General features: G+C 37.8%; 1 protein-coding gene across 1 annotated transcript; it reads right to left on the bottom strand.

The window, feature by feature from the left end:
• Nucleotides 1-8,195: 8,195 nt before the first annotated feature.
• LOC149830426 (thioredoxin reductase 2-like) lies at nucleotides 8,196-21,293 on the bottom strand. The gene is made up of 2 exons (XM_090016510.1): nucleotides 20,339-21,293; nucleotides 8,196-8,513 (listed from the first exon to the last, which is right to left on the bottom strand). Exons 1-2 carry the CDS (start codon nucleotides 21,255-21,257, stop codon nucleotides 8,443-8,445), a joined length of 990 nt encoding a protein of 329 aa, XP_089872636.1. The 5' UTR covers nucleotides 21,258-21,293; the 3' UTR covers nucleotides 8,196-8,442.
• Nucleotides 21,294-24,406: the final 3,113 nt, after the last annotated feature.

Raw genomic sequence — 24,406 nt, 5'->3', positions numbered from 1 at the left:
CAAAAACTAATCCAGAATTTCTTCAGCTTTTCCATAGTACCCCTGATATCCTTGTAAAATTACATTTGTACAGTTAAAATTTCCAAAAAACACCGAAAACTATAAAATGTTTCATTTAGCACCATATCATATTTAGCACAAATCATATATATATATATATATATATGTGTGTGTGTGTGTGTGTGTGTGTGTGTGTGTGTGTGTGAAGAATTCTTGTTAAACTGATTTGATTCAATGCATGGTTTTTAGTAAGTAAGCAATGATAAACACATCTACAAGTTTGGATTAAGCAAAAACTTGCACAAATATGTTTTTAAATAGTAACCAGTCTGAGAGATAAATGGTTTGCTGTCATAAGAATTTCAACAAAAAAGAAGAATACTTATTAACTTGATACTAAAGTAATTTAGAACAGATAAATTGTATGGCTTTTTATGTTATTGAACATGAGTTGCAAAATATTTGTTGTCTCCAAAAAAGATCCATCTCAAAAATACAATGCTAAACTTTAACTTATTCTAAACAAGTTATTTGGTAATTTTGAGTTATTAGAGCACAGTGTATATAACGAAATTATTTCAATTGGGGATCACTACTTTGTCTGCATCAAGTTCAATATCCTTAGTAGATAGGACTTGTTTGTTCCTGTTTCCAAGTTGGTTCATGTACTTTGGTTGTGGCACAAATGGTGATAGAGGCCCTGATTAGCAAGGAGGTGGGTGTGGTCCAATACAGGGATTGTCTCACCCTGGTCCAGGTAGGGTAAGACAATGGCATGTAGTCAAGCAAAGCCAATGTTTGATGGAGAGAGAGAGAGATAATGGATTGGGATTGCATCGGGTACCCTGCCCAACCCAAACCTAAATGCCAGGGTATGGGCACAGCAAAACGGAAGCCCGATTATTATTCAGTTAGAACATTCCCAAGTAATATGTGGGTCTGGTTTAGGTTATGATTTTGTTGGGTATCCGACCTGACCTGGCTTGAACCGAGTATTTTATATAAATTTTTCAGTAAATATAAACTTTTTAAGTTACAAGGGTTAGGTTTGGGATTGCATTTTCTTGATCCGACATAACTCAAATCCGAATCCAAACCCAACTACTTGTTATTTAGGTTGGTTTGGGTCCACCTTGAGAGAGAGAGAGAGCGAGAATTTCTGCAATGTCTCGAGGATCTGGGCAAAACCAATTTTTTCTAGTTGGTGACAATCTTGACCATAGGGTTTCTAGATGAGATGATTTAAAGAGACTTACAGACCATGCATGCTAACAATGCGGGTCACTATCTCACAGCACAATCACACATTTGACCCATCTTATTGAATTTGGTTTCACCCATTAGATGCTGCTTCCTTTCATTTAGAATTCATTTAGATCCAGATTCGTGTTGAATTCAGAACCATGCTCCATACCAACTCCATCTAGTTTTCTCTCCCAATTAGGGGTGCAAACAGGTCCGATTCAGACTGGATCTTGTCAGATCTGAATCTGAATCTCAAATGCAATCAGTAGATCAGGATCTAGATCCAAATCAGATTCGGGAGGTTAAATTGAATCCGAATTTGAAATACATGTGGTAATCATAGTCACAAATATCTGGCTTCGCTATATCTCGGCAAGGCAATTTCTCATGATAATATATGTTTAGTTGATAAATCTCGAGAAAAAACTCAAGGTTTAAATAGTTTTAAAAAATATAAAAACAGCAGACATAAGTGAGAAAAAAACTTGTTTAGATAATAAAATATTCATGTAATCAAAGAAATAAGCAAAAAATATAAAAGAAAGAATAAAAGTGTACTTAAGATATACAACACAAGTAAAAAATAAGAAGTGATTGATAATAATGTGATGTTATTATGATAATATTGTGATATATATAAATTTTTTCCATTTTTAAAATATCATGATATTTTGCCTTTAGTATTTTTAATAAATTTATAGTGATATTGTTGCTATATTTTCAAAACATCGCCTATATCTGTGACTATGGTGGTAATAATTGATCCGGAAAAAATAGAACAAAACAAGCTATTTACACGTAAAAAAATGCATTCTGGTCAGATTTTGACTCGGATCAACTCTAGATCCAACTTAAAATGCTGATCCAAATATGACCCAAACCTGACTGAATAGATCCTAATATACATTCAGATTATGGATGCTTAATATAACGATACAACTCTAGATCCAACGTAAAAACATGTTGGACTCGGGTCGGATAACAAATCCGATTGCAGCCCTACTCCCAATTATGGATGCTTAATAGGTCACATTTAATTTTAGTGAATGCAATTACTAAATCATGCATGATACAAATATATATAACCAGTTCAAACTCAAATTGAAGTATCCATACCAAATCCCCACAATAGTATAGTAATGTCATTTTCACCAAGCCAATGATCCAGCAAATAAACGGCAATGTGTCTCATGATAGAAGATATTTGATATTTTTTCCTTGTGTGAATTTTTTGAAGATTTTCGTGCTAGGATTAGTTTCACTAGTCCCACTTTGATAAAAAAAAAATTACATTAAAGATAGTTAGAAATATATATTCCTTAGGAACTAGTGGGAATTTGTTCTTATATGTCGGTTTACCTGACAATTTTTTTTTTATAGGCAAGCTGGGGTTAGGCAGGCCCCTACCAGTTATATATCGATACCAATGGGGTTGGAACTTGCAACGTCCCAAGACAAGGTGAGGTGCATGGCTGCTCCTACCAGACAAGCGGAGCTCAATGGGACAAAAGGGTCAGCACCTTCTCCTCAGACATGCTGCCACTCGGGCGACCCGGGTGGGGGTTGGTATTTTCTCTTTAGTCGGCTTGAAATATTAAAATTCCAAGCCAAGAGTAATGGGTTGGTGCTAAACACCATTCTAAATGTGTTTTTCAGTTTTTTCTCATTTTATTTTTGAATTCTGACGTAGATATGTGATCTATGTACTTGATTTTACAGGGATCAGGTCTTGAAGTGTTTGATTCCAACACATGGGTGGGTTTTTATAATGTTTGAAAAATCAACGGTCCAAAAACTTTGTAATTTTTGAGGCTCCAAACATCATTTTTTTCATCAAAAACACATGATCCAGGTGTGGATTTTTAGTAAATCGACCATGCCCAACACATTTATAGGGCCGGAACTAGGGGTGGCAATCGGGTCGTGTTGGTGGGTCGACCCGACGGGTTGGCAGGTCAGCATACCTCAACCCGAACCTGACCCGTTAACGGGTCGGCTGTGGCAAACACGAACCCGACCCGTTTATTAAACGTGTAACCCGACACGACCCGCCAACCCGTTTAATAAACGGGTTGGGTCGGGTAAACGGTTTGGCGGGTTAGCGGGCGGGTCGGGCTGGCGGGTTGACCCACCCGCCTAATCCGTTTATTAAACGGGTCAGCCGGGTTGGTGTACCCCTAACACGAATCCGACCCGTTTAATAAACGGGTTAGGAGGGTCGACCCGTTTATTAAACGGGCTAGTTTAAGCCCAACCCGAACCCGCCTAAGAGGCGGGTTGGCGGGTCGTGTCAGGTTTTGCCACCCTTAGCCGGAACTGCATAAAAAGCACCAGAGAAGCTAAAAAACTCATTTAGCATGCAGCTTAGCACCAAATGGGTTTAGCACGGACCCATTACTCTCCAAGCCAGATCAGGCAGTTTACCCATTCAAAATAGTCGGGTGGTCCAATTTTGGAAAGAATCTAGATCCTACCAACGGGTGGTTGGTAGGAGTTGTCAGTGCACTTCTCCTTGTGGTGGGACGTTGCAGGTTCAAACCCCACTGGTACTTTGAATAGTAACTGGTGGGGTCTGCCTAACCCCAGCTTGCCTTTCAAAAAAAAAAAAACAATCTAGGTCCTTTCAAGTATGTCTTTTTTCTTCATAAAAACAATTATTAAGTAGACAAAAATGATCTCACTGATAAGAAAATTTTATTAAATGAACAGTGATAGCACTGATAAGAAGCGATGCTCCATAAACCTTTTAAAGAAAAGTATTTAAAGCCAATCAATTCTCTTGCATACAAGACCAAAAATCTGTCACAGGGACAAGCCATTTTGGTGATGTGTCCTCCATGACACGAGAGGACACATGGACACCAACACTGACATGTATGGCCAAAAATTTAATACTATTTTAATATTTTAAGTATTATTTCAATAAAATTCCATTTTTATTTTAATATTCTAGTTGGAACACGCTCAATCCATCGGTTATTAATTAATTTTGCTCTTTAGAAAGGAGTAATATCTACATTCATTTACTTACCATAACAAATCTCTCTCCCTCTCTTCATTATATATATATATTGTGTGTGTGAGGGAGGGGTAATGGTACCATTATGTGCAAACTAATTTGCATCTCATATGTTAAAGTAGTTTTGATCCAAACCAACCTCATGGATGGATTGAGCATGTTCAAAATAGTAAGAACCGATGTTTTATTCATGAACCAACATGATTTTATGATCGAGGAAAGTATTTATAAAATCCTATTTACGCATCATAATCAGATAATTCAAAAGACAATCCCCACTAAGTGAAACATGTAGATCACATCTGTAAGGTTGGTTTTATGAAAACAACTAGGAAAAAAAAAGACACATGTAGGTCATGCATGACCAATATGTTAATTAAAAATATGTGAACATGAGTGTGAATTAGGCATTTTCAATGTTTTTTTTGCAAATATGACTTTGAGAATGTGTTCATCACAGTCAATTTGTTAGGAATCATGTATTGTCAATGAAAAAATATGATTTTTGGATGCTTGAATAATTAAGAAAAATCTGAGTTGGTGATTTTCAAGCCTTAAAAGATCTTATTTGTGCATCATAATAGGATGATCCAAAAGTCAGTTCCTATAAAACCAAACATGCCAATCGCATTAGCATAGTAAAATTTAAGATAAAACAAAAAAAAAATTATGAAAATCTCAGTTTATATATCTATATAGAGAGATACTCTAATTGGTGTCTTGCCCATGGAGGAAGATAAACCACCAGTTTAATCATAAATGCATTAAAAACATGAGGCCAGCCCAACACGTTTGCAGGGTTCCTGACTTCCCCCAAGTTCTAACAAAACTCACGGTTTTGTTGAAGGCAGATCAGGTGCAATCACATTGCACACTTGCCCAACAGAAAATGGAGAGCAGAGTAGATGCAGCAGCACACTAAAGTGTACAATGTGATTGCACCTGATTTGCCGTCGGTTTTCCTATGGGCGAATGCCTGAGTAAGGGTGCACCACCTGAAACTCTCCACCCCGACCATGCTCTTTCTACCTGGCAGCTACGCAGACTGGTACGTGGGTTCATTCATTGAACCTTTTGACATCCCAACGGACCCACTGCTAGACCCAACCCGGCCTGCTACAAATATATTAAAATATCATAAAGAAAATAATAAAAACGTTGGAAATACCAAATCATTAATTCACGTGCCACGTCATCATGTGGGACCCAGGTCTCCATGTGAAAGTGGGGGAAACGTGACAGCATCCCCCTCCCGAGGGGCCCACGTTTCAAGAGTGAGGAAGGGATGTGGGACCCACTGGTTTGCCACCTTTTTTTCACTTTTTGTCTCTCGAGAAGTACCTTTTTGTGGGTTTTTTTTTTAAAGCCGAGTTTAGGCAGACCCCTACCGGATATACATCCATACCATTTTTGGGGTTCGAACTTGCAACGTCCCAACACAAGGTGACGTGCACTAACGGCTCCTCCCAGACCAGCGGAGCCCCCCCGTTGGTATCTATCAATGTTTCTTATTGCTTTATTCCATCTTCCTTCGTCTACGCATAACCCCCAAACCTACTTTGGTTTAAGGTTTGCATGTGTTTCCATCTTCATTCAGTCATATCCATTGATAAAGCTTTTTTTTTTTAGACAGAGAAAGCTGGGGTTAGGCAGACCCCAATACAAGTTATACAACTATACCATAGGGATTCGAACTTGCAACGTTCTAACACAAAATGACATGCACTAACTCCTCCTGCCACACAAGCGGAGCGCCCGTTGATATCCATTGATAAATCTTAGAGTTGGAAAACCAACACCAATTCTAAGCTTTATCAATCCTCTCTTTTGCATAATTGTGTGTAAAGAAGGATGGGGTTAATGTTGATGTTTTAAGTTTTGTGCATAAAAGACCAGTTTATCGCTATCCTTATGCAGGCCTATGGTAAATATATGATAATCATAAAGGTTTATGGCCATAATTATTATATGGATAGAGATAACTTATAGAGTAATCTAAACAATCATGGTAAATATATGATAATCATAAAGGTTTATGGTCAGTAATTAAATATCAGGGGCCGGGGGGGTCTCAATATTTACCAGAAGATTGAAAGCAATTTTTGGAAACGGGCAGATTAAGAAATTTCAAAAGCAAGTTGATTCGTGGAGTGGGCATTCTTTGTCAAAAGCAAGGGAAATAGTGTTAATTAAGGCAATTATGTCATCTTTTCTCATTTATTAGATGATGAGTTTTCAGCTTTAAATTAAGGTTATCGATAAGATTGAGAAAATCAATAGAAAATTTTTAATGGGAACGCTCCAATTCAAAAAAGTACATTCATTTACTCGGTTGGGGTATTATAAGCTTACTGTGTTGATCTGATGAGATCTCCGTGACCATGTTTCACGGGGCCTCGGCTTGTCTGGTAAGGGCAGTTAGTGCATGTCACCTTGTGTTGGGACGGTTCAGGTTCAAAACCCAATAGTATAATTGTATGACTGGTAGGGATTCCCTAACAGTTAATTAAACCAGTCAAAATACAAAGTAGATACACAGCTGTAAACTGATGGGATACCAATCAGCAGGTTTATCTTTCCAAAACTGAAGAAGACTCAACACAGCTAGTCTAGATAAATCTCTAGCCACCCAATTACAAAAACTTTGAAGAATTCCTTAGTCCTTACCATAAAACCTATTTGCCAGCACCCAGAGGATAAGATATACAGGATGAAAACGTTCATTTTAACCCATCAAGAGGAGGAGATCTCCATCTTTCTGCAAACGTCCAATTGTCATTAAGGGGATGCATACAATTTTGGGCAATAAGTAAAATGTGTTCACCGATATAACTGAAACAAAGATAAATGGTCTAAGTAGTAGAAAAGCATAAATATTCAAATACGGGTTTGCCAAATATGCCAGGCAATTATTTGGAAAGCTACCATCCAGCATTGAAAGATGGTAAGATTGTGAAAGTTGCTCTTACTCCAACAAATGAGTTCCTCCTCAATTTGCAAAAAAGGCACTCTATATCTACCAGGGGAAAGCAACTTTTGTCCAAACCTGTGCACTAACAGGGCATGTGAAGAATAAATGAGAATACAGAGGGAATCCATTGGATAAGCACAGGCACCTCTATTTGAACAGTACAAACTATATACCTCAATTCATCTAAAAGTCACAATAAAAGATCCTTCTCCAGCTCTTGAATCTCTATTTTAAGATGTAATCAATTGCGTTCAAAGGTGGGTTATCCAGCCGTCACCAAATCCAGCTGTTGTTTCCATCCTTCAAGATGCTTCTCGTATGGCACATCATACATTATGCACAAGGTTTAACATTTGTTTTATGCTCTTAGCCTAAGTCACAAATACTCGGCTAAAAGGTCGACACACCCGCATCGACACGCCCCAACACGGGTGCGGCTTCGAACACGAGACGGACACTGTCAACTAAGTGTTGGACTCAATCAATGCACCGGGACTGAATCCGTCCACATTTTAGACAACTCGGTCAACTTTGATTGAGTCTATTTTTTTTCATTTATTAAAATTAATGTGGGCTCGGATCGGATCTAGATCCGAACTCAACCCAGATCCAAGACGGTATCTGGTCGGATCTTGTTATTGTTATATATATATATATATATTTTTAATATATATATATATAGCCGTATCCCCGTGTCCAAAATTTTTGAAATTGCTCCGCACCCATGTGATATTTAGCCAATAATGTAATATCTCAATTACAAAATTTTCAAGCATCATATTTGGATAACTATTTTGGAAGCATATAATTTGAAGGGTGACTTTGGGCATGTGATTACCGGGGCCACCAATTCAGGCTTCTATAATGAAAATGTGTAACTGGAGTCTTGGGAATTCAATTCCCGAAATCAAATTTCCCACAATTCCACGAAACCAAACAGGACTTGGCATTGCGAGCCCCTTTCAAGACAATTTCCCTTTTCAATCTTTTGTCATGTCTATGTAAACAGAAAACTAGACCAAATGTATTTAAAACAACAATAAAAATAGATATTCAAAAGACATTGTACAATAACTTAAAACACTGCCATGAACATCCGACTGTGAAACTGAAGATGGACCCATAAATGGATGAAGAGAACAAGATGCTACATGGTAGCTCTTACTTTCAGTTCTAGATGTCTTTTAGATTTCTCAAGAGAGGCTAGTCAATCATACTTTCCCTCTTGAGCTCCTATCTCTTGCAAGTAGTGTTCTGCTTCCAAGGCTGCCATGCAACCTATGCAACGGAATATCAATTAGTAACTTGAAAAGAAAAAGAATAGGGAAAAAAACTCAGCTCCATCAATTATATGGAGAAAGCAAAATCAGAAAACATAAGCAATACAACTTGATTATTTCTGCAGAAAACGCCTTTCTGATATATGATCATTTTTCTTTCTAGACAAATAAGCGAAGGTTAGGTTGAAAATGAAGGGAGATTATACACATTGTCACGATCAGTAAATGACATGGAAATTAGTCCCAAGATCTAAAGACTAAAACATGAAATAAAGCAGGACAGTTCTTTATCTATAGTTGGATAAGATCCCGAGCCAAACTTGTGTGAGGGTTGAACTAGGTTCATATAAGAGCACACACTCCCCTCAATGAGCTTCATCAGCTGAACTTGAGGCCAAACTGAGCCTAGCTTGTTTTTGTATATGTGCCAGGCTCAAGTGTATGTGGGCTCACATCAGTTTGGCTCATCTAGACCTGGTAAATGAGTACCCTGGTATATACTTCTAATTTTATTCAAGCTTGCATGGAAAAGGAGAAAATTGATGGTGTCGTCAAAAGGTGTAACACTTGTGTCGCATTTAAGAGGTCATGCTTTCAAATTCTGAGGCCTCCAACTTTTTAACATGCACACACACACACAAGGGGAGGAATAATAGAGAGAAGCTGAAAGAGCTACTGATTTCATGATCAGGAGGTCCAGCAACCTTGCAAAAGCATGCTAAAGAGATGATATTGTCTTCTTAGAAATTATCAAAATACCTACACGTCAAACTCTTTTCCCAAGTATGGCATTACAAAGAATCCTCCATTATGCTTCTTTGGATGATATATACCCAACATCATTATAATGTTGTTCTAACATCAAATGCAACTATACATACTTGGTCTACAACTACGCTCATGACTATGTCATTCGACCATGACAGAACTAAATAGGATACTTTGTGATCTTAAATTGTCTACTATAAATGAAATTGGAGCCACATATCCAAGGGTTGGTGAACTTGTAACAAAGAAAGTTAAAAACATTTCTGATGCACTATGTTGAAAATAAGACTTTGCACTCAAGCATGAGACTTGAAGAAGTAGCTCATATCTATACAAGTCTTGGAAGGGTTACCTTGGCTGCTACTATAAGGCTTTCTAGATTATGGGCAAATTGGTAGACTCAGCTAACTCAGTCCAAGTTAGTTAAAGACGACCCATCTACTATGTCTATCCCAGGATAATGACAGGGATGCTCCCCTGGTAAAAGATAATCCCAGTGCCAAATACTAGAGATGACTTGGGTAAGAATGAATATGAAATTATGCATGTTTTTCAGGATTATTAGCCAAATAAGCATACAAATATACCATTGATGTGAACATTGGCATCAAATTTAAGTGAAAGAGAGAGAGAGAGATCATAGTACAAAAATCTGCAAATATTTTCAGGCCACTAGCAAAACAACCAAAGTACCAAACAACCATCACTTCAGCATCACTTTTAAAAAGGAAATCATGCTATAAATTGTGTAGTTATATCATGTATTAGTTAGAACTGTAACCACACCTCAGATTGACTCAAGTCATAAATAAAAGATAATTGTACCAATATGTATGATAATAGTAAAAATGCTATCATAAAATCATCTTAATAGCAGAACTGAGTTGAACCACAGCTAGTCTTTCAGATTTCATATCATTGGCCAATAACGATTTCCAATTGCTTTAATCATAGCCACCACTGGCTTAAACTATGAGATCAGAAGAAAAGATAAAATAACAATAAATGGAGGAATCTCTAACAATGTCTCGTCCTAAATGAAGAAGAGAGACAAATCCCTGGTCAATTTTCCAGTTTTTACACCACCACCTACATCAATGCCTCTCAAAAAATTGTCCTAAACCTTGCTTTAGATCAAGAATACAAAATTGGAAAAATAAAATCTTCAAAATGTCATGTCTAATTACTATTATATTTATGATTTTAATTTCCAAGTGGAATGACTGCCAGCAGCAACGTTGATTCCAATATTGGTAATGTTCTCAAACTCTTCAGCATATGGAGCCCATTTGGATTTAAGGGATTCACTTAGACTAAATCACTGAAAGTGTACTATGTTTAAAATCTCATACCAACAGTTCACAAGTTAACAACATTATAATGAAAGATTGCAGAAGGAATTCCTCAACGCATGGAAATTAAATACAAATAATGACTTCTGATACTCAACAGTCTCGGTGCAATCTAATTATTGGAAGTTTAGAGTATTGCTGAATTGTGAATCCATAAAGGATGAAAAACATTCAAGGGATAAAGGAATGGCAGAAGGGTAAATAGGGATGAATTTTACATCTCCCCTTTCTTGCTCTCCCTAATGACAACATGACATGACTGATAACTGAAATTTCACAAAACATGGCTAATAATATGAAATCATCATATCCTTCAGTGTGTAGGCTGGTAAACAAACCGAGCAGCTTGTGATTCGGCTTGGTTTGGCTAGTCATGAACTAGTTCATCATTGGCTCATATAGCTGGTGAGCCTACCCATGAGCAGCTCATTTAGCTTAAACGAGTCAAGCCCGAACACAGGTTGTTCGGCTCAGCTCAGGAGATCTCGTATACATAAAAATTATATTTATGTACAATATATATTTTAAGTGTAATATATAAAAGGAAGAATGAATAGAAAATATATACATAAAATATGAACTATTGAGTGTAATTTTTAAAACATATATATTTTAAGTGTAATATATAATATATATATATATATCATGTATAAATAACATGGAATGTTTTTACACGAGCCAGCTCATGTTTGTCTCGTCTCATTTAGGGATGAGCCAAGCTTGAGCTCAGCTTCGCTAAACATGAACACAAGCCGAATCACAAGCTAAATCCACTGGTAAATAAGTCGAGCCCGAACACGCCCTGTTCGCTTCGTTCAGCTAGTCTTCCATCCCTATCAGCGTGCGAGGACTAGGTAATCCAAGTGACCAACTAGTCAAGCTGGTCACACCTAGTTTCGTAGGAACTAGCCAGCCAAACTAGGGTTCACTAGTCAAGGTAGTACTCAACTATGTTTCTATCAATGTCCATTTTTACTACCTACTGTATCCGCTCGTATATTAGTCGCATTGAAAATTTTCATAAGAATTCCTCCATATCTACCATTATTATATTCATGTGACAGAGGCTTCTACTAGTCAACCTCCTATTTTCTGTTGAAAGCAGAGGCAAGATTTGATTGTATATGGTTTAATATCTTTTATGGAAGCTTTGAGATAGCCATATTTAGTATTTGTTGACATTGTCTGGAGGTGCTTCTCATCAAGTTGGTTTTCAGTGAAGTCCTGTTCTTTTTGGAACCCTCAACTCTAGCATCAGCTGAATATGAGGCGAAAGGGTTTTCAGTTGGCTAGTGATGTGCTTTAAAAGGTAGGGAACGTCACAACATATGTTCTTCGACTTGTTCTTTCTTTCGAGGCCTTCCAAATATGGCTTGGGATTGGCAAGACCATTGCTTCTATTAGCTAGTACAGATAAATCTTTTGGTTATATGTTTCCTTAAGTGAAGTTGTACCCCTTCATATGGTTCTTTGAATTACATTCATTAGCAATAGTACAAACTCCTTCAAAATTTCCCACAGATGCTACTTCATTTCTATGTAAATTAAGTGACATTTTGTTCATTATTCAAATGAGTAGCTCTTGAAAACATTATACAATTAAATGATGTGGATTGTTCTTGATACTTGGTTTCCTGCATTTTCTAGCATTAGTTTCTGTTAGTGAACATTTAGCTATTGTTTTTGACCTATTTGAAATGGTGGAAAAAGTTTTTAGCAGGAAACAGTTGATGATGGAAGATGTCACAGAGGACATTTGTTGATACGGAAACTCCACCTTTAGTCATGAAGGCATCTTTTCCGTCATACAAAGAAGCACTAGTAAATGATGATCAGTCCGCAATTTCTAAAGTGTGAGGGGTTTTTCTTCAATCCCTTGAAGATGAAAAATGGTGATCTGCAAAAAAAATTGCAGCTGTTTCTCGATAAACTAGGTCACACGAATATGGTGCAGATACTGGGATACAGCCATTTTTATGAAGTTTTCAATATGACTAGTAAGAGGATATGGAACGGGAGCCAAAATGGAGAATCTGTGTGACATAGTCGAGAAATGACAACTGAAAAGGATAGGTTTCTCAGAATTAGGTACAGACTTTGATAACTTCAGAAAAAGAGGAACAACTCTCACTTGTATTAAATGTACAAGGTGAAGTGACTGAGAATCTTATGATCGTATTGAACAATTTTGAGATGCCAAATGTTCAAACCAAAATCATTAGATGGTGAAGAGCGATTTGTGACTCCCCTACCAGGTTTTGGGGCACACAGGAATGACTGAATGAATGAAGATACTCTAGGGAATAGAAAAAATTAGGTTGTCTGTCAACATGGTTCAAAAGAAATGTTCCAGTAGTCGCAGCAGATATTCTAAATTACAGCAAAGTGATAGAAAGATGAGATTAATTATAATCATTGTAAGGACTTGCTTAAGCTTTCAAAGGATCATTAGCTGGCGGTTAGAAACAAGATGCATGCACAACAAAATCAAGCTGGTTCGATGAGTGAGGAAAAACAGATGGCAGCTATCATAACATCTACAAATAGCTAGGTCAAACAAGAAGATGGATGGTTAGTTCAACTATCATAACTGAGGGGTCTCAGGTTTGAATCTTCGCTAACCTGACTATCAAAAAGAAAACCAGAACAACAAAAATACAAACAGGTGAAAGGTCATGATAAAGATCATTGGGCATCAGGGTCATAAAGACCATCGAGGGTGTCTTTGGTTCAGCAACGAGGTTTTGGTGAGCTGAGTCCATAATATTTCTCTCTATTAGTATCACATGCTTCTCTGCACATTTCTTCTGTACTAAGTGGTAGGTCATGTTTTTATCCAAAAATTTATGCTTTTTGAACTTATTCAGGTGATCCTTTAATTGGATCATTGATTCATCAATGAGGTCCAACAGAGATATGGTCCAGCTAAGCCCCAACTTTGGAAAATAAGTGTAGCTTCATGCCCTCAGTCAGGTTAAGTCAATCTAATGGAGAAAATTTTGGTTCCAATATAACTTTTGGCTAAACAGTTTTATGAAGCAATCATAAGTTAAGAGTTGTTAAAGTTTGAAGAGGGTATATTTAGAAGCACAAGGAACAGAGGGGTGGGTTCAAAACTTCAAACAAAAAATGGCAATTTCAATATCCTTTGCTCATATCACCAATCTCCAAGTATGTGTACAAAATGATTGGAACGAGATCTCCATCCATTTGCTGTTTGCATTCATCTTTAGGCCAAGCATCACTCACTGACTGAGACAAAATACTCTCCATCAATGGTGAAAAGGTAGGATGAATTTAAAAAGGAAACTGGATTGATGCACTCTGGTTTTGAGAATCGGTTTACATAATTGGTGAAGATGGATAAATTTGTGAGCACAGAATTTTGAAGAGGAAATACTTAGAAGCACAAGACACAGAGTGACAGGTTTAAACAGTGGCCACAGTCTGCAATTTTTGGCAAATGCCACACCTTTCTCACAGATATGCATGCACAATAAATTTGTCTAGCTTGAACTTATCAAAATATTCTGTCTGATTGCATGAACTCAAATTTTATTAGAGCCAAAGAGCATGAACCCATTGTGTAAGCCATCAAGCTCATTTACATATTTATCTTTTGAAGACAGAGTTCAATAACCACAGTCAATGAGTGTCTTCTATAAATAATTTTTCCATGTTAACCCTTCAACTCATGAGAGAGAGAGAGAGAACATCCTCTAGTTCTCATGCTCTTGTTACCATCCACCTATTTATACAAATAAAAAAATAAAAATAAAATTATTTCAAAATGTTGAAAATTTATAAAACATAATAGCCAAATAATTTTCCATACAATGGGTATCATTTCTATGATCCTTCATTGCTTTGCATTCACATTTCATATCACATCATTTTTGCAAAGACTCTCCACATGACATTGGCATCTCCTGCGACAACCCCTCCCAATCTTAATGAAAGAAAACCTGCTTTGGATGAAATGGGATATGATTGTTCATGATAGTAGTGACTTCTCACCTCCTGCTATTTCTAAACATGCAAACATCGCCCTTACATTTAGCCTACCCACTTTTAGTACTTACCTTTGTGGTCCCATTTTTTCGTCTAACGTCCATGGAACTAAACCATCTCCAAGTACCGATCACCATCCTTATTGTCTTCTAAAAATGATGATTTCAAGTCGGATCCTGGTTCTCATCCCTCAAGACCACACAACATATTTATTTTTCACTCTTCTTAATCATCTTTCTCTTTTTTTATTTTATTTTTTATATTCAACAATATCATCCCCTCTCTTATTTAGTGTTATTACACTCAGCATTATACAGAAATGCAGGTTTGACTACAATATTACAGAATCAACCATTCAATCAGAGTGGTGCTTATTACTACATAACACAGGCACTGTTTATCGCTACTCCATCTACCAGGTGTTGATCCTATTGGCAGTGTCTTCATCAAACCATCTTGTTAGAATTTAAGTACTACAGCACTACACAGTCTTTCTATATCAACCCATAAGGTCACATTTGAAAGCAAGAAAAAATCTCATAGGAAAAGAAAATTTTGCTTATCAAAAGTTTTGATATGAATACTGTTCCAAATGAAAAAAATTCGCTTGCTTGTGTGGCATCAGAAAAACAGGCTAAAGAAATGTGAGAAGCCACTCAGGTGTTATGTGGTTGAACATGTGAGCCCCTTCTTAGAGGAAAATACGGAGAAGGGGGGTTGATCAGACCCCCTTTCAAAGAGAGAGAGAAAGAGGGAGACAGAGAGAGGTGGGTCGACCAGAGAGAGAGAGAGAGGAAAATGGAGGTGTACAGGGGGAAGATGAAGATGGAGGAAGGAAGCAGAATGGCAACCAATGGAATGAGATGCTTCGAGGGTGACTGGTTGCCCTAATGCAAAAAGAAATTTTTTGATAAGAAAAATTCCTCCACCTAGACCTCCCTAGGTGGAGAAATTTTTCCTATAAAAAATCTGAGTTTTTAAAAAAACTTTCCTTTCAAAAATTTTCTCTTGTTTGGGATGGATGGAAAAGTTGTAATTTTTCTTTCCGATTATCTTCCTGCTTCCAAACGTGCGCTAAGATTTTCCTCATCAACATTCCTACTAAGCTTGCAGTTTTCAAGTTTCTTTTCCCTCCCATCTACTAACTGCTAACATTTATGCTTTAGAATTTTCACTCTTCTAATTCTAAATATGCATCTTTACTAGCTAGTCGTAACTGCTAGTACATCCATAAACAACATATCAGGGGCACTTTCTTGCATACAAAACTAGATATTATGTTGATTCATACATATCCATGACCAGAGACTGTCTCTTAAACTCTAGTATTTTTTCTAGGAGACTTTCAGGGCACAAATGCAGGTTTTTTGGTGATTGAGGATCTCAGGCTCGAGAACTAGAGATTGAATAAACCAGGGACCTCAAATGGATCCACCCTTGGACCTCAAATTTAATTCAAAAGATCCCATGAAGGCTTCATAACCAAAAACTATTTGTTGGTTCCTCTCCCTTGCAACTAGGGGTGGCAAAACCTGACACGACCCGCCAACCCGCCTCTTAGGCGGGTTCGGGTTGGGCTTAAACTAACCCGTTTAATAAACGGGTCGACCCGCCTAACCCGTTTATTAAACGGGTCGGGTTCGTGTTAGGGGTATGCCAACCCGCCAACCCGGCTGACCCGTTTAATAAACGGGTTAGGCGGGCGGGTCAACCCGCCAACCGGACCCACCAACCCACCCGCTAACCCGCCAACCCGTTTACCCAACCCAACCTGTTTATTAAACGGGATTGGCGGGTCGTGTCGAGTTACCCGTTTAATAAACGGGTCGGGTTCGTGTTTGCCACAGCCGACCCGTTTAATAAACGGGTCGGGTTCGGGTTGAGGTATGCTGACCCCCCAACCCACCAGGTCGACCCGCCAACCCGACCCGATTGCCACCCCTACTTGCAACCCTGCTTCAAAACCTTGATCAATAACACATGCATCTTTTCCAATTCTAACCATCTAGGTTAGCTTGGTTCATTGAATATCAATATCTTGTTGTGGGTATGGACTTGTTAAGATTAAGGAATCTGAAGTTAAGATCTATATCATGGATATCATTCTCAAGAGTGTCACAAATATTTTAAGAATTTTTGTTTTCCTTGAGAACTCCAGGTTTAAGATGAACAAAGAAAGGAGACAAGAATATTTTTTAAAACAAATGAGGGAAATCTCATAATATTATCAAGAATAAATACCTAGACCTAGAGTATTGAGACTTGCTTGAATCTAGTGATGTTGAAAATGTTGAGATGCGCTTGGGATTTTATCATTTTGACATCTTGATGAAATATCAAAATGTGTACAAGATATTGGAGATTTTTATGATAAAATACCTATTGTGATAGAACATTACAATCAATCAAATTCCTAGGTACAATGAAGAACATATATGTTATCCTGACGATCCTTCCAGGGAGAAGAGTCTTATTTGGTGAAAAGCTATAATGGTTTTGAAACAGTTAGGATTCTTGGTTAGGACTTATGAAACTTCTTATACGAACATTATAAACAACAACAACAACAACAACTACGCCTTCATCCCAAAACAATTGGGGTCAGCGATATGAACCAAAAAAGAAATTCATTTTGGGTCTTCCACATGAATCCTTTTCCTCCAATCATTTCTATCCAACGCCATGTCCTCGGTGAGGTTCAAAGCATTCATATCCTTTCCTATCATCTCCATCCAAGTCTTCCTAGGCCTACCCCGACCTCTTTTAACTAATATATTTTCCCATTTCTCCAACCTTCTAACTGGAGCATCATTAGGCCTTCGCCGAATATGTCCAAACCACCGTAAACGATTCTCTCGCATCTTATTTTCAATGGGTGCAACACCTACCTTCTTACGTATCTCTTCGTTCCGAATCTTATCTTTTATTGTATTTCCACACATCCATCTAAGCATCCGCATCTCAGCTACACTCATTTTTTGAATATGATGTCTCTTGGCAGCCCAACATTCCGTACCATATAGTAAAGCGGGTCTAATAGTCGTCCTATAAAACTTTCCCTTCAACCGCAATGGCATTCTACGATCGCACAGCACTCCAGTAGCACTTTTCCATTTCATCCACCCAACCTTTATCCTATGATTTACATCTCCATCAATTTCTCCATACTTTTGAATGATGGATCCCAAATATTTGAAATAATCATTCACCGGTATATCTTGCTCACCAAGCTTCACTACACTCCCATCACTACTTCGTTGCTTACTAAACCGACATTCCATATATTCAGTCTTACTCTTACTCAACTTAAAACCTCTAGCTTCCAATGTCTGTCTCCATAATTCTAACTTAGCATTAACCCCAGCTCTAGACTCATCAATCAAAACAATATCATCAGCAAACAACATACACCACGGTACATTTTCTTGAATTGATCTCGTAAGCTCATCCATCACTATCGCAAATAGGAAAGGGCTTAAAGCAGATCCTTGATGTAACCCAACCGTTATCGGAAAATTGGTTGTCACCCCTCCACAAGTGCGGACATTGGTTACTACTCCTTCATACATATCTTTAATTATACTAATGTACTTGAGAGAAACACCTTTCTTCATCATTGTCCACCAGAGAACGTCCCTAGGTACTCTATCGTATGCCTTCTCTAAATCAATAAAAACCATATGCAAATCTTTGTTCCTCTCTCTATATCTTTCAATAAGTTGTCTAAGAAGATGTATAGCTTCCATAGTTGATCTTCCAGGCATAAAACCAAATTGATTCTCCGATATCATGACAACCTTCCTCAACCTAGACTCAATCACCCTCTCCCAAAGTTTCATAGTATGACTCATGAGTTTTATACCACGATAGTTTGTGCAATCTTGTATATCACCCTTATTCTTATATAAAGGCACCAAAGTACTCTTCCTCCACTCATTAGGCATCTTATTTGTTCGCCAAATCAAGTTAAAAAGATTTGTCAACCATTCTAAACCTTTCTCTCCCAAGCATTTCCAAGCCTCGATAGGTATACCATCTGGGCCAACTGCCCTTCTTGATTTCATTTTCTTCAAAGCCTCTGCAATTTCTTTCTTTTGAATCTTGCGCATGAAGTCACGATTTATCTCATGAAAAGGAATGGAGAAGTCTCCAAGATCTTGAGCATGACTATCATTAAATAGCTTATCAAAATAATCTTTCCATCTCTCCTTAATCTCCTCATCTTTGACTAAAACCCTTTGCGTTTCATCTTTGATACATCTAACCATACCCAAATCCTTCGATTTCCTATCTCTCATCTTTGCAAGCCTATAAATATCCTTCTCGCCTTCTTTGGTATCCAACTTGTCATAAACCTCCTTATATACCTTAGCCCTCGCGTTTCGAACAACTTTTTTAGCTTCCTTCTTTGCTATCATATACTTCTCCAAATTCTCATTATCACGACTCTTACTTAGATTTCTATAACACTCTCTTTTAACCTTAATAGCTAATTTGACATCCTCGTTCCACCATGATGTATCCTTACCTAGTGGTGCACCGCCTTTAGACTCACCCAATACCTCCTTAGCTACTTTTCTCATACCACCCGCTATCTTATTCCACATTGATTCTGAATCCTCCTCGAGACACCAATCAACTTCCTTAACTACCTGCGCTACAAACATTCCTTGTTTAGCTCCTTTCAGTGCCCACCACTTAATTCTAGGATCTATCCTATGTCTATCCCTTTTGCGGCATTGTCTAATTCTAAGATCTAAAATTAAGACTCTATGTTGTGTAGCTACACTTTCTCCTGGTATAACCTTACAATTAAGACAAAGTTTTTATGCTGGCTGTCACAGGCCTACCGCAACCCTCCTCCTTTATCCGGGCTTGGGACCGGCAGTGTATAACTACACAGGCGGAGTACGAACATTATAAAATAGGACAAAAAATTTTCTCATAAAAAGCTTTACTATCTCAGAAAAAAAATAACAAAAAAGAAAAGAAAACACAATTAGAAAAAGCACAACATAATTTGATAATTTGTAAAAAAGGAAAAAAGATCCAACAAAGAAATATTTGTGTACAATTGCATTTTCAAATCCCTCTAACCAAAATACACAGAGTAGAAACGAAACACCGATAAGCAATAGAAACCAATTGTACAGAAAATGAGACTAAAAAGGATACATGCAAGAGAGAGAGAGAGAGAGAGAAAATCACCATATCACAAAACAAGCACATAATTGTGTAATTCATAGTTGTTGAAGCTTACCCATCTCCAACATGAATTTCCTTCTAGTGCTCATCTCTAATATGATAATATGAAAAGCTTGCTACCGTAAAAAAGAATACCACACAAAACAATATCAATCAGCCATAAAGATTCAAAGCTCAACAATCTGAAAATCAAAACATCATATGAATGTCAATTCTAATCATATTATGGAACAGCCTTGCACATATATAAGCTATTGTCAACAGTTTCCTTTAAAATGAGGATCCATCACCCACATCTAACCATTGAGAAAAATGCATCCCAACTTTTGATAGCTGCACAAATTTCCATCACAAACTCAACAATATGACAAAACCCAATAAAATCACAGACAACAAAATACGCAATTAAAATCAACAACACTTCAAAAGATATCCAATGAACGCATAAAGAAGGGAAATTTTAGGGTTTGTGGTTAGAACAAGTCACCTGTGCCTGCGGCGGTGATTGCCTGCCTGTATTTCTTATCCTGCACGTCGCCGGCCGCAAAGACCCCGGGAACGCTAGTCTTCGTCGTGCCCGGCGTCGTCACGACGTACCCGTCCTCATCCAGCTCCAGCTGCTTCTCCAGGAACGCCGTCGCCGGCTCGTGCCCGATCGCGAAAAACAACCCAGAGACCTTCAGATCAGTGATTTCTCCGGTGACGACGTTCTTGATTTTCAATCCCCCCAGGAGCCGGCCGTCGGCATCGGCATAGGCCTCGACGGCGACCGAATTCCAGAGAACCTCCACCTTAGGGTTTCCGAGGGTCCGGTTCTGCATGATTTTCGACGCTCTGAAGGCGTCCCTCCGGTGGATGACGTAGACCCTGGAGCCGTATTTGGTGAGGAAGTTGGACTCCTCCATCGCCGAGTCGCCGCCGCCGATGACTGCCAGCGGCTTGTTGCGGAAGATCGGCGCGGCGCCGTCGCAGACGGCGCACGCCGAGATGCCGCGGTTCCAGTACTCCTCGGCGCCGGGGAAGCGGAGGCGCTTGGCGACGGCGCCGGTGGCGACGATGACGGAGTCGGCCTCGACGACGGTCGTCTCGGAGAAGACAAGGAGGGAGCGGCCGGAGAAGTCCACCCGGCTGACGGTCTCAGTGACGACTCGGGTTCCGAACCGGAGGCTCTGCTCCCGGCACCGGTCCATGAGCTCGTGGCCGAGGATGCCCTGCGGGAAGCCCGGGAAATTCTCGACGTCAGTGGTGGTGGTGAGCTGGCCGCCGGGCGCGATGCCGTTGGCCATCCACCCCTCGAACAGGATCGGGCGGAGCTCCGCCCGGGCGGCGTAGATCGCCGCCGTGTGGGCCGCGGGGCCGCTGCCGATGATGCATACGCGGGTGCGGAGGCGCTCGAGATTGTCCATCTTCGAGGAAGAGGTGGTCAAGGGTTTGACTTTGCGGAGGAGGGAGAGGAGCCGCCCGCGCATCGCCGTAAATACGCGGAGGCCCCCCGACCGGATGATGGGGATGAAAGGAACGCGTCCGCCGGAAAACGGCATCGGAAAATCAACGGCGGGTTTGACCGGATATTTTTCAAACCCGAGGGCGGCTGACTTTTCTAAAATGACGAAACTGCCCCTGCAGCAGACTGACGAAAATACCCTTTCAGGAAGGATGGTTTCGTTTTTTTATCCCTAGGTTTTCTTAAAGTGACGAGAATGTCCTTTGCTGGGGCTTGTGTTTGGTTTATATGATTGGGATTTGAGAAAGGAGAATTGCTTCCAATGGGGGAGGGGAAAAGAAGTGGATGAGAAGGAAGGAATTATATACGAACACACCTTCCACAATGCAAGTGTGGTATATGCTCTCCTTTTCTGAGTTCTTGCCCTAGGGGTTTTGCTGATTTGATCCCCCTTTTTTTTAGGTTTTTTTTTTCAGATAAACAAGCTAAACTGGCTAGGCTTGTAAAAAGCTCGTTCAAACTCATAAAATAAGCTCAAGCCATTGAGCATGAACAATAGGTGTTCCCTTAAGTTTGACTCATATAAGCTTATTAATTAACAAAAAAATATGTTTTTTGTGTACTTTATATTGTATAATATAGTATAGAACAAATTATTGTAGTATTTGGTTAGCAAGTAAAAGGTTTAGAGGTGAAAAACATTATTGTGTTCAGATATTTTTTTTTTTACAAACAAGCTGGGGATAGTAAGACCCTTACCACTACCAATTCATTGAATTAAAAGAGTCATACAAAATCACCCATTCATGGAAGGTTGGTCCTTCCAAGAATGTTCAAATGACATTGTTAAGACCCTTTTTACCCTTCACAACTGTGAATTGAGGCATAATTGCGAGAAAATTGTATCGCGTGTCGAATAGGTTCAACTCTCACTTAAATCCAGAATCGCAGGTTTTTTTATGCGGATCTCACAAACTTATATAAATTTATTTATAAATTTTTAGTGAAACTGAAACCACCAAAATCGCAAATATCATACACTTTTGCATATACGTCAATATTTTACATATATGTATTTGTGAAACACCTCTCACAAATATCCTACTTTTTCGCATATGCTTCTCAAAATCGCATAAATTTACATGTGAAACCACTTTTACCACTAAATTCGCAAATATATTACTTATTCGCATATATCGCACGATCTCACATAGTTATTCTCTTGTTATCGCAAATATTGTACTTAAATATTTATAAAATTATGATAAATATACGATATTTCTTATTTTTGCAGAATTCTTGAGTCATATATAAAACCTTTGTAGTCCCCTTATTTTCACATAATGTAGTGTTTTTTTGTCTTTTGTCCCCAACCTATTTTTCTTTCAGCAATTATTTCCAACTCATTTGCATATATCATACTTTTTTGCATATACGTTACAAAATCCCATGAAGTATATTTACGAAAATCCTAGTGATTAGCAAAAATCTGACAATTTTGCAAAAATATTTCTCTATAGATAGATAAGTCAATATGATTAACATATAACTAAGTATGATTGGTTTTCAAGAAATCAGATAACTTAAAATTTAACAGTTACAAAGTTACATTCAATACATGGGCTTCATTACGAAGTTACAATCAAAGTTTAACTTGATTCATTCAATTACAAAGTTTAACTTGATCCATCCAATTATAAATGTAAGTTTAACTTGATCATCTCAAAAGTGCATAATTGTCCAGAGCTCAACTAGCTGGACAGATTCTTCTTATACTTCTCTAATCGATGTTGTTATTTGTTGATTGTCTTTAACATTCTTGAAAGCTCTTTTTCATGTACTTATAGAACTTCATCATATGATTCCTTATATTTGTAACATCTTGTTGAAAATAACCCTTTATTAGTAATAACTTACAGTGAGCATCTCAAACTAGTGAACAAATGGCATATAAGCACATATATGTGTGAAGTTCAATCTCCAGTTTCTCCTCAAGTATTGCATATATTGTATGACAAATATACTACACATGTAGATGTACAAAATAAATTAACAAACAAATGCAAAGTAATTATGCATTCTCTTGTTAAGGAATATCCTTCATGGTCTGCATCATCCAATCATTGTAATAGTCAAACTCAAATTACACTAAAAAATAAACTTGCAACATATATGCACAAAAAGCAGATAACAAACATACACAAAAAAGTGAGTACATTATTGAGTAAGTTATCATATTATTTGTTTAAGGTTTTTATCTGCTAAATATGTGTTCAACATGGAATTGTACAGCCTAAAGTCATTTTCCTTTATGTTCATTACTCAAAGAGCCCAATACTCGTTGCTCTAGTTGAAAGGAATTAAGAGCAGCAACATAAATCTAGTGTAATGTCGTTATGCACATAAAAAATTATTTGTAAGTCGTTATACAAAGTTGTGTAAAAACATACCTTGTCAGTATCAACGAAATAATACGGCAATTGCTCTCCAAGCAATAAGTTATCTCATATCGTTGCCCTTTAGTTGACATCATTTGTTGTAAACAAACAAGGTTTACTAGTTAGTTTGTATTAATCGATAGTAAAACAATATAAACATTGCTTTTCAGAATCACAAAGAAATATGGGATAAGGTAAAGGGTCTTCAACAAGTTGTCTCTTTTTCTATCCTCATCATGAGCCAGTTAGAGTCTTTCTATGAATCTTGCTAGATGTTATATAATAAATTCAGTGTCATAACAAAAGAGCAAACAAAATAACATGTAAATGTAACAAAAAAATAAACAAAAGAACATTCAAAACTAACACTTATGTCACTTGCCAAGAGAGTTTCTTTGTTAAACTCATACTCTTTCAGCTTTAGGGTGTTCTTTTTATAGTCTTTCCTTTCTCATTAAAATGCTCTTAATAACAAAATAAATTGTATATGATTAATATCAAATATACATATATGATTCGAGATATTCTTTATACTTGATATACAACTAGTTGTTCATTGTTATTCGAACTTCGAGGCTATTTGAATTTCTTTGTAGTGCAAGAATGTGTATGACTATACATCTCGAACTACTTATATATATATATATATATATATGTGTGTGTGTGTGTGTGT

Source organism: Nuphar pumila, chromosome 8 (genome assembly GCF_984573655.1).
Source record: "Nuphar pumila chromosome 8, dmNupPumi1.hap1.1, whole genome shotgun sequence".
Lineage (NCBI taxonomy): Eukaryota > Viridiplantae > Streptophyta > Magnoliopsida > Nymphaeales > Nymphaeaceae > Nuphar > Nuphar pumila.
This window is presented reverse-complemented; position numbering and strand designations above follow the sequence as displayed.